Below are 16,856 nucleotides of genomic sequence, written 5' to 3' on the forward strand. Positions count from 1 at the left end.
TCAGGATGGACCAGGGCAGCTCCTAGCTATGTTACCCATGGAAATCTGACTGCTTCCATCCAGTATTTCTATTTTCAGCTTCAGCTGCCACCACCACTCTCCATAGTTTTCAGGTCTTTCTGTCCCCCAGGTCTTGAATCTTACTGAGATACTGTGATGTAAATTATTTAGTTTCTGGACGTCTCCTTTTGTTGGCTTTCTTGGATGCAGTTTTCCTCTTTCTCTGATATTTTAAGTTGGTTAGCAGTCATCCAGCTAGATTTACAGTTTAAAAAATTTTCTGCATTCCTTTCCCATTTTCTTTGACTTTCTTGGTTTAAGCCTTTTAAATTAAAAAAAAAATTTTTTTTTACCACGATAAGCAGTATATTGGTTAAAAGCATGGACTCTGGAACCAGACTGCCCAGATCCACTTCTTATATGACCTTGGGAAAGTTATTTAATCTCCCTCTGCCTTAGTTTCCCCATCTTAAAAAAATTAGTGGTTGGAGTACTTTTTAAGATTAAATAACTTCCAATGCTTTATTTTACAGATAAGGGAAACTGAGACCCAGAGAATTAAATGACTTGCCTTGAGACTAGAATCCAAGGCTCAGAATTCCTATTTCAGGCTTCTATTAAGTCATATTTCCTTTTCTGTGAGTTTATTTTTGGGGATGATGGTATCCTATACGTAGTTTTCTTCTTTTTATGTTTTTGACCTCAGGTACTCAGAACCGGATCAATAATAAGCTTTGGTTTATGACACACCCATATCATTGGTCCATGTGTAGCCTATTTTTTTTGTTTTTAGTAATGTGATACATAAAAAATTAAAACATCCATATTGTGTGCAGTCCCTGGGAGGAAAATTTAAATGTATCATTTCCATGTATGCGTAGTACAAAAATAAACTCATACATTTGAAAGTATTTTGGTGAAGCAGCTATTTGTTTTTTTCTCTCCTGAATCAAGGCTTATCTTATGGATGGGTGGTTTGCAACTCTCTGCCTCAACCCGTTGACCTTCACCAGACTGGGGTAGTGGATTAGAAAACAAACTAAGATGGAGAGGAACAGGGAAAGAACCAGGATATGAGTGCTTTGTAATTAGCATTGAGACATATATGTCTCTGAAACTTGTTAGTATTCTGCAAATTGTGTAATGTGGGGTTTGTTTGTGATGCAGGTCTAAGAACCATTGGAGTCATCACCAAACTGGATCTTATGGATGAGGGAACGGATGCCAGGGATATCCTAGAGAATAAGCTGCTGCCGCTTCGCAGGGGTAATGTACTGTGTCCTGTACAGGACTTCCTTTGATGATGTGGCAGAGAAACAACTGGGAAAACAATGGGAAGCTGGATTTTAACGCCTCCACAGTTGTGAGGAATGGATTGATGATTAGTTAAACATTTTATGGAATGGCATGGTGTTCCCAAATGATGTATTAAAAATTATCCAAAGGGAGAACTATTCCTTCAAATAATAAGAAAACAGGAAAAGGAAGGTGTTTGAAGGGAGGGTATAAATATTCATCATAGATTGCATACATGTATACTGTTTAAGTCTGAATTATTTACTTGCCTGCTATATGACAAAACTGCTTAGAGATTTACTCTATTTAAATGCACAGATCTTTTAAGGACAAAAGACAGTACTTAGTTAATGCTAAAAAAATCAACGTTAGCCAAGTCATCCAGCCATTGTTAAATACTGATATCTCAAACTGAGTTTTGTAAAGGGATCTATTCTTCAGGCCCTGAAATAATTTTTTTTTCTTATTCAGCCTCTTCAAGAGCTTTAAAATTTCCCCAGAATAAATCAAAGGTGTCCCAACTCCATAGGTGTGTGTTTTGTTTTAGGTTACATTGGGGTGGTAAACAGGAGCCAGAAGGACATAGATGGGAAGAAGGATATAAAGGCTGCCACGTTGGCAGAAAGGAAATTTTTTCTCTCACACCCGGCTTACAGACATATTGCTGATCGGATGGGGACCCCGCACCTTCAGAAGGTCCTTAATCAGGTAAAGATGTTTTCTCCAAGCAAAAAGAACAATGATAAAATATGTAAATGACTATTGGAATCCATATTTCTTATTTTTATACTCTTTTTCTAAACTAAGACATTTAGCATAATGATAGAAATTAAAAAGATGAATATGAATACTGGGATCCAGACTGTTACTATTCTAAGTGACCAGACTCCACCTTAATATTATTGAAAAAACAGCACGCAAAGCAGAAATACATATTTATTTGGAACAGTGAGCAGGGGAATACATTTTAGCACGTTTGCTCATAATATATAGTTATCTTAAGGAGTGAAACTTGTATATCTCTGAAAAGTCAGTCTCTTGGCATCTGTTTTTGAAATATCAGTCTGTGATGGTTAGGTTAAATTTTCTGTATGGTTTTGTTAGGATTGATTTGTTCCTTAATTTACAATCTTGAAAATACATAAGCAATTATTGATCTACATTCCTCTAAGAAGCTTTTCCAGATAATCCCTTTCCCTGTGACAGATAGAATTAGGCCCTCTGCCTCCCCTTGTCCCACGCACATACACATTTCTTGCATAAAAATTCAGCAGGCTTGGCCACATATTTTCCTGCCCTTAGTGGAGTTAAGTGTCATTGTCATTGAGTGTAGAGCTCCCACACCAAGTTTTGATCACATTGACTCAAACAGTGAGCAGCTTTTCTCACAAAAAGCACTGTGTAGGGGAGCTTCAATATGGCGGAAGAGTAAGACGCGGAGATCACCTGCCTCCCCACAAACACATCAGAAATACATCTACATGTGGAAGAACTCCTACAGAACACCTACTGAACGCTGGCAGCAGACCTCAGACCTCCCAAAAGGCAAGAAACTCCCCACGTACCTAGGTAGGGCAAAAGAAAAAAGAATAAACAGAGACAAAAGAGCAGGTACGGGAACTGCACCAGTGGGAGGGAGCTGTGAAGGAGGAAAGGTTTCCACACAATAGGAAGCCCCTTCACTGGTGGAGATGGCGTGTGGCGGGGTGGGGGGGGGAGCTTCGGAGCCGCGGAGGAGAGCGCAGCCACAGGGGTGCGGAGGACAAAGCGGAGAGATTCCCGCACAGAGGATCGGTACCGACCAGCACTCACCAGTCCGAGAGGCTTGTCTGCTCACCCGCCGGGGTGGGCGGGGCTGGGAGCTGAGTCTCGGGCTTCTCTCGGATCCCAGGGAGAGGACTGGGGTTGGCGGCGTGAACACAGCCTGAAGGGACTAGTGCGCCAAGGCTAGCCGGGAGGGAGTCCGGGTAAAAGTCTGGAGCTGCCGAAGAGGCAAGCGACTTTTTCTTGCCTCTCTGTTTCCTGATGCGCGATGAGAGGGGATTAAGAGCGCCGCTTAAAGGAGCTCCAGAGACGGGCGCGAGCCGCAGCTATCAGTGAGGACCCCAGAGACGGGCATGAGACACTAAGGCTGTTGCTGCTGCCAAGAAGAAGCCTGTGTGCAAGCACAGGTCACTATCCACACCTCCCCTCCTGGGAGCCTGTGCAACCCGCCACTGCCAGGGTTTGGTGATCCAGGGACAATTTCCCCTGGAGAGCGCACGGCGCGCCTCAGGCTGGTGCAACATCATGTTGGCCTTTGCCACCGCAGGCTCGCCCTGTATCCGTACTCCTCCCTCCCCCTGGCCTGAGTGAGCCAGAGCCCCCGAATCAGCTGCTCCTTTTACCTGGTCCTGTCTGAGCGAAGAACAGACGCCCTCAGGTGACCTCACGCAGAGGCAGGCCCAAATCCATCGCCGAACCCCAAGAGCTGTGCGAAGAAGAAGAGAAAGGGAAATTTCTCCCAGCAGCCTCAGGAGCACCGGATTAAATCTCCACTATCAACTTGATGTACCCTGCATCTGTGGAATACCTGAACAGACAACAAATCATCCCAAATTGAGGAGGTGGAGTTTGGGAGCAACAATATTTATATTGTTTTCCCTTTTCCTCTTTTTGTGAGTGTGTATGTGTATGCTTCTGTGTGTGATTTTTATCTGTATAGCTTTGCTTTTAGCATTTATCCTAGGGTTCTGTCTGTCCGTTTGTTTGTTTGTTTAGTATAGTTTTTAGCACTTGTTATAATTGGTGGATTTGTTTTTTGGTTTGGTTGCTCTCTTCTTTCTTTCTTTCTCTTTTTTTATTACTTAAAAAATTTTTTTTAATAATTATTTTTTATTTTTAATAGCTTTATATTATTTTACTTTATTTTATCTTCTTCTTTCTTTCTTTCTTTTTTTCCTCCCTTTTATTCTGAGCTGTGTGGATGACAGGCCCTTGGTGCTCCAGCCAGGTGTCAGGGCTGTGCCTCTGAGGTGGGAGCACCAAGTTCAGGACACTGGTCCACAAGAGACCTCCCAGCTCCACGTAATATCAAACGGGGAAAATCTCCCAGAGATCTCCATCTCAACTCCACTCAATGACCAGCAAGCTACAGTGCTGGACACCCTATGATGAACAACTAGCAACACAGGAACACAACCCCATCCATTAGTAGAGAGGCTGCCTAAAATCATAATAAGGCCACAGACACGCCAAGACGCACCACCAGACGTGGACCTGCCCACCAGAAAGACAGGATCCAGGCTCATTTACCAGAACACAGGCACTAGTCCCCTCCACCAGGAAGCCTACACAACACACTGAATCCCCTGTAGGCACTGGGGACAGACACCAAAAACAATGGGAACTACGAACCGGCAGCCTGCAAAAACGAGAACCCAAACACAGTAAGTTAAGCAAAATGAGAAGACAGAGAAACACACAGCAGATGAAGGAGCAAGATAAAAACCCACCAGACCTAAAAAATGAAGAGGAAATAGGCAGTCTACCTGAAAAAGAATTCAGAATAATGACAGTAAAGATGATCCAAAATCTTGGAAATAGAATGGAGAAAATACAAGAAATGTTTAACAAGGACCTAGAAGAAAAGAGCAAACAAACACTGATGAACAACACAATAAATGAAATTAAAAATTCTCTAGAAGGGAACAATAGCAGAATAACTGAGCAGAAGAACGGGTAAGTGACCTGGAAGATAAAATAGTGGAAACAACTACTGCAGAAAGAATAAAGAAAAAAGAATGAAAAGAAATGATGACAGTCTCAGAGACTTCTGGGACAACATTAAACGTACCAACATTTGAATTACAGGGGTCCCAGAAAAAGAAGAGAAAAAGAAAGGGACTGAGAAAATATTTGAAGAGATTATAGTTGAAAACTTCCCTAATATGGGAAAGGAAATAGTTAATCGAGTCCAGGAAGCACAGAGAGTCCCATACAGGATAAATCCAAGGAGAAACATGCTGAGACACATATTAATCAAACTATCAGAAATTAAATACAAAGAAAAAATATTAAAAGCAGCAAGGGAAAAACAACAAATAACACACAAGGGAATCCCCATAAGGTTAACAGCTGATCTTTCAGCAGAAACTCTGCAAGCCAGAAGGGAGTGGCAGGACATATTTAAAGTGATGAAGGAGAAAAACCTACAATGAAGATTACCCAGCAAGGATATCATTCAGATTTGACAGAGAAATTAAAACCTATACAGACAAGCAAAGCTAAGAGAATTCAGTACCACCAAAACAGCTTTATAACAAATGCTAAAGGAACTTCTCTAGGCAAGAAACACAAGAGAAGGAAAAAACCTACAATAACAAACCCAAAACAATTAAGAATATGGTAATAGGAACATACATATCGATAATTACCTTAAATGTAAATGGATTAAATGCTCCAACCAAAAGGCATAGACTGGCTAAATGGATACAAAAACAAGACCCATATATATGTGTCTACAAGAGACCCACCTCAGACCTAGGGACACATACAGATTGAAAGTGAGGGGATGAAAAAAGATATTCCATGCAAATGGAAATCAAATAAAGCTGGAGTAGCAATTCTGATATCAGACAAAATAGACTTTAAAATAAAGGCTATTACATGAGACAAAGAAGGACACTACATAATGATCAAGGGATCAGTCCAAAAAGAAGATATAACAATTGTAAATATTTATGCACCTAACATAGGAGCACCTCAATACATAAGGCAAATGCTAACAGCCATAAAAGGGGAAATCGACAGTAACACAAAATAATACTAGGGGACTTTAACGCCCCACTTTCACCAATGGACAGATCATCCAAAATGAAAATAAATAAGAAAACACAAGCTTTAAATGATACATTAAACAAGATAGACTTAATTGATATTTATAGGGCATTCCATCCAAAAACAACAGAATACACATTCTTCTCAAGTGCTCATGGTACATTCTCCAGGAGAGATCATATTCTTGGGTCACAAATCAAGCCTTGGTAAGTTTAAGAAAATTGAAATCGTATCAAGTATATTCTTGAGAAAGAACAACGGAGCTGGAGGAATCAGGCTCCCTGACTTCAGACTATACTACACAGCTACAGTAATCAAGACAATATGGTACTGGCACAAAAACAGAAATATAGATCAATGGAACAGGATAGAAAGCCCAGAGATAAACCCACACACACATGGTCACCTTATCTTTGATAAAGGAGGCAAGAATATACAGTGCAGAAAAGACAGCCTCTTCAATAAGTGGTGCTGGGAAAACTGGACAGCTACATGTAAAAGAATGAAATTAGAGCACTCCCTAACACCATACACAAAAATAAACTCAAAATGGATTAAATACCTAAATGTAAGGGCAGACACTATCAAACTCTTAGAGGAAAACGCAGGCAGAACACTCTATGACATAAATCACAGCAAGATCATTTTAGACCCACCTCCTAGAGTAATGGAAGTAAAAACAAAAATAAACAAATGGGACCTAATGAAATTTAAAAGCTTTTCCACAGCAAAGGAAACCATAAACAAAACGAAAACAGAGCCCTCAGAATGGGAGAAAATATTTGCAAATGAAGCAACTGACAAAGGATTAATTTCTAAAATATACAAGCAGCTCATGCAGGTCAATATCAAAAAAACAAACAACCCAATCCAAAAATGGGCTGAAGACCTAAATAGACATTTCTCCAAAGAAGATATACAGATTGGCAACAAACAATGAAAGAATGCTCAACATCATTAATCATTAGAGAAATGCAAATCAAAACTACAATGAGGTATCATCTCACACAAGTCAGAATGGCCGCCATCAAAAAATCTACAAATAATAAATGCTGGAGAGGGTGTGGAGAAAAGGGAACACTCTTGCACTGCTGGTGGGAATGTAAATTGGTACAGCCACTATGGAGAACAGTATGGAGTTTCCTTAAAAAACTAAAAGTAGAACTACCATACGACCCAGCAATCCCACTACTGGGCATATACCCTGAGGAAACCATATTTCAGAAAGAGTCATGTACCACAATGTTCATTGCAGCTCTATTTACAATGGCCAGGACATGGAAGCAACCTAAGTGTCCACTGACAGATGAACAGATAAAGAAGATGTGGCACATATATACAATGGAATATTACTCAGCCATAAAACAAAATGAAAGTGAGTTATTTGTAGTGAGGTGGATGGACCTAGAGTCTGTCCTACAGACTGAAGTAAGTCAGAAAGAGAAAAACAAATACCGTATGCTAACACATATATATGGAATCTAAAAAAAAAAAAAAATTCATGTTCATGAAGTACCTAGGGGCAAGATGGGAATAAAGACACAGACGTACTAGAGAATGGACTTGAGGATATGGGGAGGGGGAACGGTAAGCTGGGACAAAGTGAGAGAGTGGAATGGACATATATACACTACCAAACGTAAAATAGATAGCTAGTGGGAAGAAGCCGCATAGCACAGGGAGATCAGCTCGGTGCTTTGTGACCATTTAGAGGGGTGGGATAGGGAGGGTGGGAGGGATGGAGACATAAGGGGGAAGAGATATGGGGACATATGTATATGTATAACTGATTCACTTTGTTATAAAGCAGAAACTAACACACCATTGTAAAGCAATTATACTCCAATTAAGTTTAAGAAAATAAAAGCACTTTGTAACTTTTATCTATGAACTTAAATCAGTCAAGTAATTATCGAAAGTTCTGATGTTCCCTCCTAGAAGGTATCAGTAGAGGCTAACACAGTAATAGGCTGCTTGTTACATTATATCTGAACCATTTAGGCAAAACAATTGAAGAAGTTTTAGGAAATAAAAAACAGTGGTGTACTTCTATTTTAAGTGACATAGTACTTCTATTTTAATGTGAAATTTGTACTTTTAAATTAAGGGTAGATGAGTATTTGGAAGCCATGAAGCAGTGATAGTTGTGTCATTTAAAAATTATGAACATGGTTTAGAGAAGGAACACTGGTTTGTCATGCATGAACCATGATAGTCTATCAATATATTTAGCTCTGGTAAAATTCCTTTTTGATTACTGGTTTCATGCCTGTATTGGTCTAAGAAAAAATATCTTAGAGAAATATCACTAAGATGATTAGAAAGGTAAAGTTAGAAATAAATTAAGTTGTGAATGCTGGATGGATATGATTGATCATTTGGTTACTACAGGTGACCCCTAAATTATGGCATAACTGATTCTGGTTGACTGAAAATTGAATAAATGTTATACTGAAGATCTTTCATTTCCTACATAATCCATTTCTGTATTGCTTCAAGGACCTTCATACTGTGTTTGAAATTAAGATAATTTTATTGCTGATTTAATGTGCACCAACACCTCTGACCGTGAGACAGTTACTGTGGCAAAAACTGCAAGAGAACTGGACATTTTTGAGGAATTGAAAGGAATATTATTGTTGCTGGAGGGCAGAAAATGAGGGAATGAGTTGTAAGAGATGAATTTGGAGATGCAGGCAGTGGCTGGGTCCTACAGTGTTTGTAGGCCAAGTTAAGGATTTTGGCTCTTATCCTAAGAGCAGTGGGAAGTCAGTTGTTTAAGGAATCTGAAAAGGGGAATAACACAATCATATCTGTGGGTTAAAAAGGATTATGGTGGTTGCAGATAGGAAGTCCAAGAGTAGAGATGAGAGGACCACTTAGGAGTCAAAGTGAGAAATGATGGTAGCTTGGTCTCAGTTAGGGCCAGTGGAGATGGGAAAAGAAAGCAGATTTGAGAAATGTTTTGGAAAATTGAGAACTTGGTAGTAGATTAGCTCTGGTGGGTGATGGAGAGGTAAAGTCAAGGATAACTCCCAAGTTCCCAGGTTGTTATGAAGTCATCAAAATGGAGAACATTGAAGGGAATATTAGGTACTTTATTTCAGACATGCTGAGGTTGATGCTTCCAAGAGGATAAGTCAGGCAGGTGGTCTAATACATATACCCTGACCAAAGATAAGAAGTCTGGTCTTTAGATAACATGTCCATAGCCACAGGTGTTTGAATATTTATTGAAACCATGGATGAAATGATTGCCTTAGTAGAGAACAGACAGTGACCAAAGAAGAGGTGTAGGACCCACATTTGAGGAATATCAATATTTACAGGTCTGGCAGAGGAGAACAACTTGGCAAAGGAGATGGAGAAGGTGTTCAGAAAGGTTAGGAGAAAAATGACAGGAGCTGGGGTCACGAAAGCTAAGGAAAGAAGTGTTTTAGAAAGCTAGGAGTGGTCCACAGTATTGCTTTGCTATTGAGATATTTGAGAAACAAATGGTAGAAACCAAGTATTTTGATTATTTACCACTCACATGGCAGTCAGGGGGCTACTACTTTCTCGTGGTTACTCTTAGATTTGGGGGTTTGTGTCTTGTGGAATTGCTACTGGGAATGCAGTCTTCTCTATTCTTCTGTTTTCTGCTTCAGAGCCATAATGGCAGCACATGCCAGGGGAATAACATGATAAGTCATAACTGTGGACAAGGGTATAATATAGTATGAACTATTGACAATTAAATAACTATAGATTTATTGAATAGATATATCCAGGTAACCTCAGATGAACATAAAAATGATTTGAAATGGTTCTTCAGTCAGTCTGGGTCTATTTATTCCCCTTACTTTAAATTTATTATTCTTTTTCCTACATTTCTATGAAGTTGATATTCTTTCTCTTGATTCTGAGTTTATTCCTTAAGCAGTTCAAGAAGGTGCTCTTTTTTTTTTTCCTTTTAATTCAGACTTTCCTTAATTACACTGTAATAGAAAGAACATCAGGCAGGGAGCTAACCAGTCTGGGTTTATATCCCACCTTTGTTCTGAATGAATTGTGTCCCTCTTAGAAAATCTCTTGGAGAATTTTTTATCAGACTGAGCTTGAGGTGCCAGCAGATGACTTCAGTGGAAATGCCAAGAAGGTGGTTAGGTAGAGATATCAACAAGAAAGCTTGTGTGCAAGGTGAGAGGAAACACCTGCCTGAGCTATGGAATGGAGAAGAACTTAACAGCTGATAGGTACCTCTGAGCTCCACCAATGGTAAGCCATTTGGTCCTGAGAACTCAGGCAGCACCTGTAACTCTCCATTTCCTTCATTTGTACCACATTCTAACTTAAGGTTCCTTTCGACAAGGTAGCTGATTTGACAAATCAATCCATGTTAAGGTGTTATTAGGCAGCTTCATTAGTAACATTAGCTGCCTTTTAACAGGGTATCCCAGACGTAAAAAGATTGTCCGAGCAAGTGACTTTAGCTGAAGGAATTTTGAGCTTCGCCGTAGGGCAGTGGATGAGAGAGTTGGAGTTATCTGTCTACACAGTCAGTCTCACATGTATGTATGGCTTTTTAAGGTTTTGAATGACCTGGAAAACAGTGAAGGGCGATTTTTGTCTTATGAGTTGATCTTCAATCTGTTGTATGATTTTGTTTTGTTTTATTTAGCAACTTACCAACCACATTCGAGACACCCTACCTAACTTCAGGAACAAACTGCAGGGACAGTTGCTGTCCATAGAACACGAAGTAGAAGCCTATAAAAACTTCAGGCCAGAAGACCCCACCAGGAAGACCAAAGCATTGCTGCAGTGAGTTACCTTTCCCTTCTCTTGTTCACCATTTTAAACTAACTCTTCAGTTTTCTTTTTCCTTAGTCTATTTGTCATGCCGTTTTCTAGGTTTTTTCATAAAAGTAAAGTATATGAGTGAGGCTTTGTATATGTCATACAGTGAGCCTTGAATCTTTGTTTTCTAAAAGAATAATTGTTGATATTAATTCTACTATTATAAATTTAACCAATGCCCAATCCTATGCCCAGTTTTATATTGTGCTTTTATAATTGGATTCAGTCAATGAGCAAAACCAACAGTGATAACTCAGCAGGGTTTTTTTGCCCTTAGTCTTTAAAAGTGGGCTAAGTTCCTATAGAAAAGCAACTGTTTCTATTATTGTCACTTGTAGTTATTATATTTTTATTTCAGTCATTTCATATCATCTATCTCTGTGTATTTTTCAATGCAATGAGAACCAAGGATTTCATTAAAAAAAAAAAGTACACACAGTAAGGACACATTTAAATTATTTTTCTTTTTGGTAATGATTTTAATGTAGCCCTTTAGAAACACAAATGTGAAAACTGCCAAGTATCTTTTTACTCCTTCATGATCTTCCCATCTTATCCTTGGGTTATTAGATTTATCCCTGAGGGTTCTTGGGTTAGGATAGCAGAGTTGTTGGAGAATTGCCAGCCCCTTATGTCTTTTATCCTCATTCCTTCTTTCATCCCCTTTCAGCCTCATCTATTCTTTTATCCCTGTGCCTCAAATTGCCTCTCTCTCCACCAAAAGACCCCCACTGACCAGCTTACATTCCAGGACATCTGAAGTCCATCTCTAAAGATGATGCTTGCCACTTCTTATGGCCCCTTTCTCCCTCTGCAATCCTGTAATCAAAATACCCTTAATCTGGCATTTAAAATACACAACATAATTCCTTTTGTTTGTGGGGAAGTTTCTAAATATTCAAATTAAGTAACATATTAAATGCATTATCTTATATTCCTCCATTAAAAAAAATAATAAGATCATACGGAGGAAAGAATTTTATTCTTGGATTCATCTCTTTCCTAGTTTATCTTTTCTTTTTATTCTTGGCTTTGATTAAGCTCCTATAAAAAACTCTCTAAGTTACAGAGAAAGGAAAGCTATTTCTGTTTAGGCACTAGGTCATCATCCTAACACCCAACTGAAACTATTCTCTTTGCAAAGACTGGGTCTTGCCTCTGTAATTCTGTTGGACTCAGATTACACTTTTCCACAGCTGGTTTCTTCCCTTGTTAGGGAGCTGATTCAGCTCCTTCTTTCCTTTTTTCCTTCTTTCCTTCCTTCCTGCCTTTCTCCCTCACCCCCTTTCTTCATTACTTCCTTCTTGCCTTGCTCTCATCTCTGTGTATCCTATTTGATGGCTGGCTCTGTGCTAACTACTGGGAATTCAATAATGAATAAGATTTTAACCCTCAAAAAGTGGCCACAGTAGAGCAGTGGAAACAGACATATAAACAACTGTGTTAAAATTTGTTAAATGCTACATTTCTGGTAAGAATAAAATGTTAAGGGAACCCAGGTAAAGAGCACTTACATGCGAGGAAGGGTGTGAATTCACAGAGAAAAAGATACTTGAATGAGACCCCGAAGTATGGGAGGAGTTTGTCAGGTGGAAGAAGGAGGTCAAGAGAATAGTGTGAACTTCGGTACAGCTTGTTCTAGTGGGCCAGGTGGCTGGGTTGTAGGATATGGGGAATGGAGGTGAATTTTCTAAAGTTACCCAATGTTTCATACCTTTCCAGGTGTTTAAAGTTAGATTAATATTAGCATATGCATGAACATAGCTACATCTAATTATATTCTAAGTTTTCTGGCCTAAATATAATTCATCCATGATTTTGATGAAAGAGAATAAAAGGTTCAGGTTTTAGGTGGTTTGAATTTTTTTCCCAATCTAACAGATTCTGAATTTGAAAGTGTTCCAGTATGTCAAAATTAGAGTTTCTAAACCTACTAATCACAAATACAAGTAGTCATTTTTTCTCTATAATATATTTCTTTGTTTTTTTACCAACTGCCTTAAGGTAATTCATTCCTTCATTGAACTTATGGAGTACCACTCGTATGCCAGGCAGGGGGAAATAAATAAAATGCATGGTCCTTGCCCTTTGGAGAGAGACTGATAGATGCACGATGGTGATGTACTCTGCTAAGTGCTATGCTGAAAATATTCTGAGAAAGCCAAGGAGGGGCCCTTCATCTGGGTGGCAATGAGTGGTGGTGGGGAATAGGGCTGTGGATCATGAAAAGTTTCCTGTAAAAACTAATGCTTGAACTGAGTCTTGAAGGACAGATAAAAATTAGCCGGACAAAGAAGCACAAGGCAGATCAGAAAGGAAAACAAGTGTAAAAGCACAGAGATTTGGTACATGTGGGGAACTGCAAATAGCTTCTTCATGGTTGGCTTGGAAGGTGAGTGGGGATGAGAAGTAAGAGATGGGGCATCCAGGGCCAGACCACGGAGAATCTTAGGTGATGGGGTAAGGAATTATAATTTTATTAAATTCTGAGGAGTCATTGGAAAACAAGGCTAGACCTAGTTGTAGAGGGGCATGGATGGGGAGTTAGAAATTTATATTGTTCTGGCAGAATGAGGTCTGTGATGCTGGGCCCAGGGAAGAGCGTAGCTCATGAAGTATGAGGGGGCTCAGCTGGAGCAGTTGGAACACTAGGTGATTGTAATGTCACAGGAGTTGTGGCTCATTTGACTATTATATATAAGGTTTTATTGCTTAAATTTAATTCTTAATTTAAGTATTTTAAAATACCATTTTATGGTTGCAGCTAAATGGGCGAATGCATTTAATACACAGATATTTAAAATATATATTTTATTATTATTTAAAAATTATTATTATTATTTCCTACTTGGGGGTATGTATTCAAAAGAATTGAAAGCAAAGGCTTGTACAGGTATTTGTACATTCATAGGAGCATTATTCACAATAGCCAAAGATGGAAACAACACAAATGTTCACTGATGTATGAATGGATAAACAAAACATGAGGGGTTTTTTTGTATATACATTCAATGGAGTATGCTTCAGCCCTAAAAATGAAGGAAATTCTGACACATGCTACAACGTGATGAACCTTAAAGATATTATGCTGAGTGAAATAAGCCAGACACAAAAGGACAAATACTGTATGATTCCATTCATATGAGGTACCTAGAAGAGTCAAATTCATAGAGACAGAAAGTAGAATGGTGGTTGCCAGGGGTAGGGGGAGAGGAGAATGGGGAGTTATTTTATTTTATTTTTTTTTGCTGTACGCGGGCCTCTCACTGCTGTGCCCTCTCCCGTTGGGGAGCCCAGGCTCCGGACGCACAGGCTCAGCGGCCATGGCTCACGGGCCCAGCCGCTCCGCGGCATGTGGGATCTTCCCGGACCGGGGCACGAACCTGTGTCCCCTGCATCGGCAGGCGGACTCTCAACCACTGCGCCACCAGGGAAGCCCGGAGTTATTTTTTGATAGATACCAAATCTCACTTTAGGAAGGTGAAAAAGTTCTGGAGATGGATGGTGGTGATAGTTTCACAACAATGTGAATGTACTTAATGCCACTGAAATATACACCTACAAATAATAAAAATGGTAAATGTTATGTATGTTTTACAAAAACAAACAAACCAAAAATCCCTCCAAAGCAGAAACCTGATCTTCTCAATCCTCTCCTTAGGATCTTTTAATGATTTCTGTTTACAGTTAGCATGGGCTGCAAGGCCCTGCATGACCTGGCTGGTGTTTACTTTGCCAACCTCATTTTGGGAAGGAAGAAAGGGAGGTAGGGAGGGATAAAGGGAGGAATCAGAGCTGAGATTCAATCCAGGTCTCATGACTCTCAATGATATAGTCTGTCTACTGTAATTACCTGCCTCCTATATTTGTAAGTTAAACTTTATCAGCTAATTAACACCTTGGATCAAATAATTTAGCAATTGTTTTCCAATGTGATACCTTGCTGAGAATCCAGTCCTTACCTACATAATATGATAACTTTTTCATGAAGAAAGATATCCTGAGCAGGTAGCACTGGAAAATAAAAGCAGAGTGGGGAACTGCAGTCAGTTCTGATTTGTTCTAAGTGGGGAAGCAGGGAAAGCTTTACAGAGGAAGGGCTGTTAGAACTCAGCAAAGCTTTAAGAAGAAGTAGAATTTCCATGGGTAAAGGATGGTAAAAAGGACACTGAAGGCAGAGGACAGCCAGAGCAAAGACAAGGAAAAATGCATGAGTGGAGAATGCCTGGGAACAGTCAGGATGGAAGGGTGGAGCAGTTGTAGTGTAGACTGGAGGGGTGGGAGATGAAGCTGGGGAGGCACTTCAGGACCTAAAAGGGAGAAGGGAACTCAAAGCCATGATAAAGAAACTGAACTTTAAAAAGAAAAGGAGAGTGAGTCACTGCAGTGTAGAATCAGAGCCAAGGAACCCCAGGAGTTTTTGGTGGAGAGAAAGGGAAAGGGCAATGTCATGGGCCAAGTACCTGCACCTGAGCGTGTGGGGACTTAGGATGGGGAAAGCAGAAAGATGGGGAAGAAAGAGGAAGGTCTCTTCCAGATCTATGCTCAGACAGGGAAATTAAGAGGAGGGGACCAGAGACAGGCGCTAGACAATTGTGGTACTGTTTGATGAACTCTAAAGAGTGTAGTTGGCACAGGAAACTATATTAAATATCTTGTGATAAACCATAATAGAAAAGAATATGAAAAAGAATGTGTATATATGTATAACTGAATCACTTTGCTGTACAGCAGAAATTAACACAACATTGTAACTCAACTATACTTCAATAGAATAATTTTTTTAAAAAGAGTGTAGTTCAAACCTGGAATCAAGAGACCTTAATGAAAAAAGTAACAGAGGTGGGTGGATCCTAGAGGGTTTTTTGTTGTTGTTGTTTGTTGTTGTTTTAGAAATTTCACATAATGTCTGAAACATTTATATTAACATATTTCCATACAAATAACCCAAAGAAAGTTTAGTATTAGTTGTTCTGTTTGTTTGTTTGCTTTGTTTGTTTATACTGCAGGTTCTTATTAGTCATCAATTTTATACACATCAGTGTGTACATGTCAATCCCAATCGCCCAATTCAGCACACCACCATCCCCACCCCACTGCGGTTTCCCCCTTTGGTGTCCATACATTTGTTCTCTACATCTGTGTCTCAACTTCTACCCTGCAAACCGGTTCATCTGTACCATTTTTCTAGGTTCCACATACATGCATTAATATATAATATTTGTTTTTCTCTTTCTGACTTACTTCACTCTGTATGACAGTCTCTAGATCCATCCACGTCTCAACAAATGACTCAGTTTTGTTCCTTTTTATGTCTGAGTAATACTCCACTGTATATATGTACCACAACATCCTTATCCATTCATCTGTCGATGGGCATTTAGGTTGCTTCCACGACCCAGCTATTGTAAATAGTGCTGTAATGAACATTGGGGTGCATGTGTCTTTTTGAATTATGGTTTTCTCTGGGTATATGCCCAGTAGTGGGATTGCTGGGTCATATGGTAATCCTATTTTTAGATTTTTAAGGAACCTCCATACTGTTCTCCATAGTGGCTGTATCCATTTACGTTCCCACCAACAGTGCAAGAGGGTTCCCTTTTCTCCACACCCTCTCCAGCATTTGTTGTTTGTAGATTTTCTGATGATGCCCATCCTAACTGGTGTGAGGTGATACCTCATTGTAGTTTTGATTTGCATTTCTCTAATAATTAGTGATGTTGAGCAGCTTTTCATGTGCCTCTTGGCCATCTGTATGTCTTCTTTGGAGAAATGTCTATTTAAGTCTTCTGCCCATTTTTGGATTAGGATTTTGTTTTTCTAATATTGAGCTGCATGAGCTGTTTATATATTTTGGAGATTAATCCTTTGTCTGTTGATTCGTTTGCAAATATTTTCTCCCA

At 39.5% G+C, this 16,856-nt stretch overlaps 1 protein-coding gene across 2 annotated transcripts in view; it reads left to right on the plus strand.

Moving 5' to 3' along the window:
* Positions 1-16,856, plus strand: part of DNM3 (dynamin 3) — a 544,460-nt gene that overhangs the window by 191,730 nt on the left and 335,874 nt on the right. For both annotated transcript variants that reach the window (XM_060009515.1, XM_060009525.1), the window contains exons 5-7: positions 1,168-1,266; positions 1,844-2,004; positions 10,775-10,917. In XM_060009515.1, the coding sequence (XP_059865498.1) occupies positions 1,168-1,266; positions 1,844-2,004; positions 10,775-10,917 (403 nt within the window). The remainder of the gene's footprint in view (positions 1-1,167; positions 1,267-1,843; positions 2,005-10,774; positions 10,918-16,856) is intronic.

The sequence above is a fragment of the Delphinus delphis genome, chromosome 1, assembly GCF_949987515.2.
Source record: "Delphinus delphis chromosome 1, mDelDel1.2, whole genome shotgun sequence".
Classification (NCBI taxonomy): domain Eukaryota; kingdom Metazoa; phylum Chordata; class Mammalia; order Artiodactyla; family Delphinidae; genus Delphinus; species Delphinus delphis.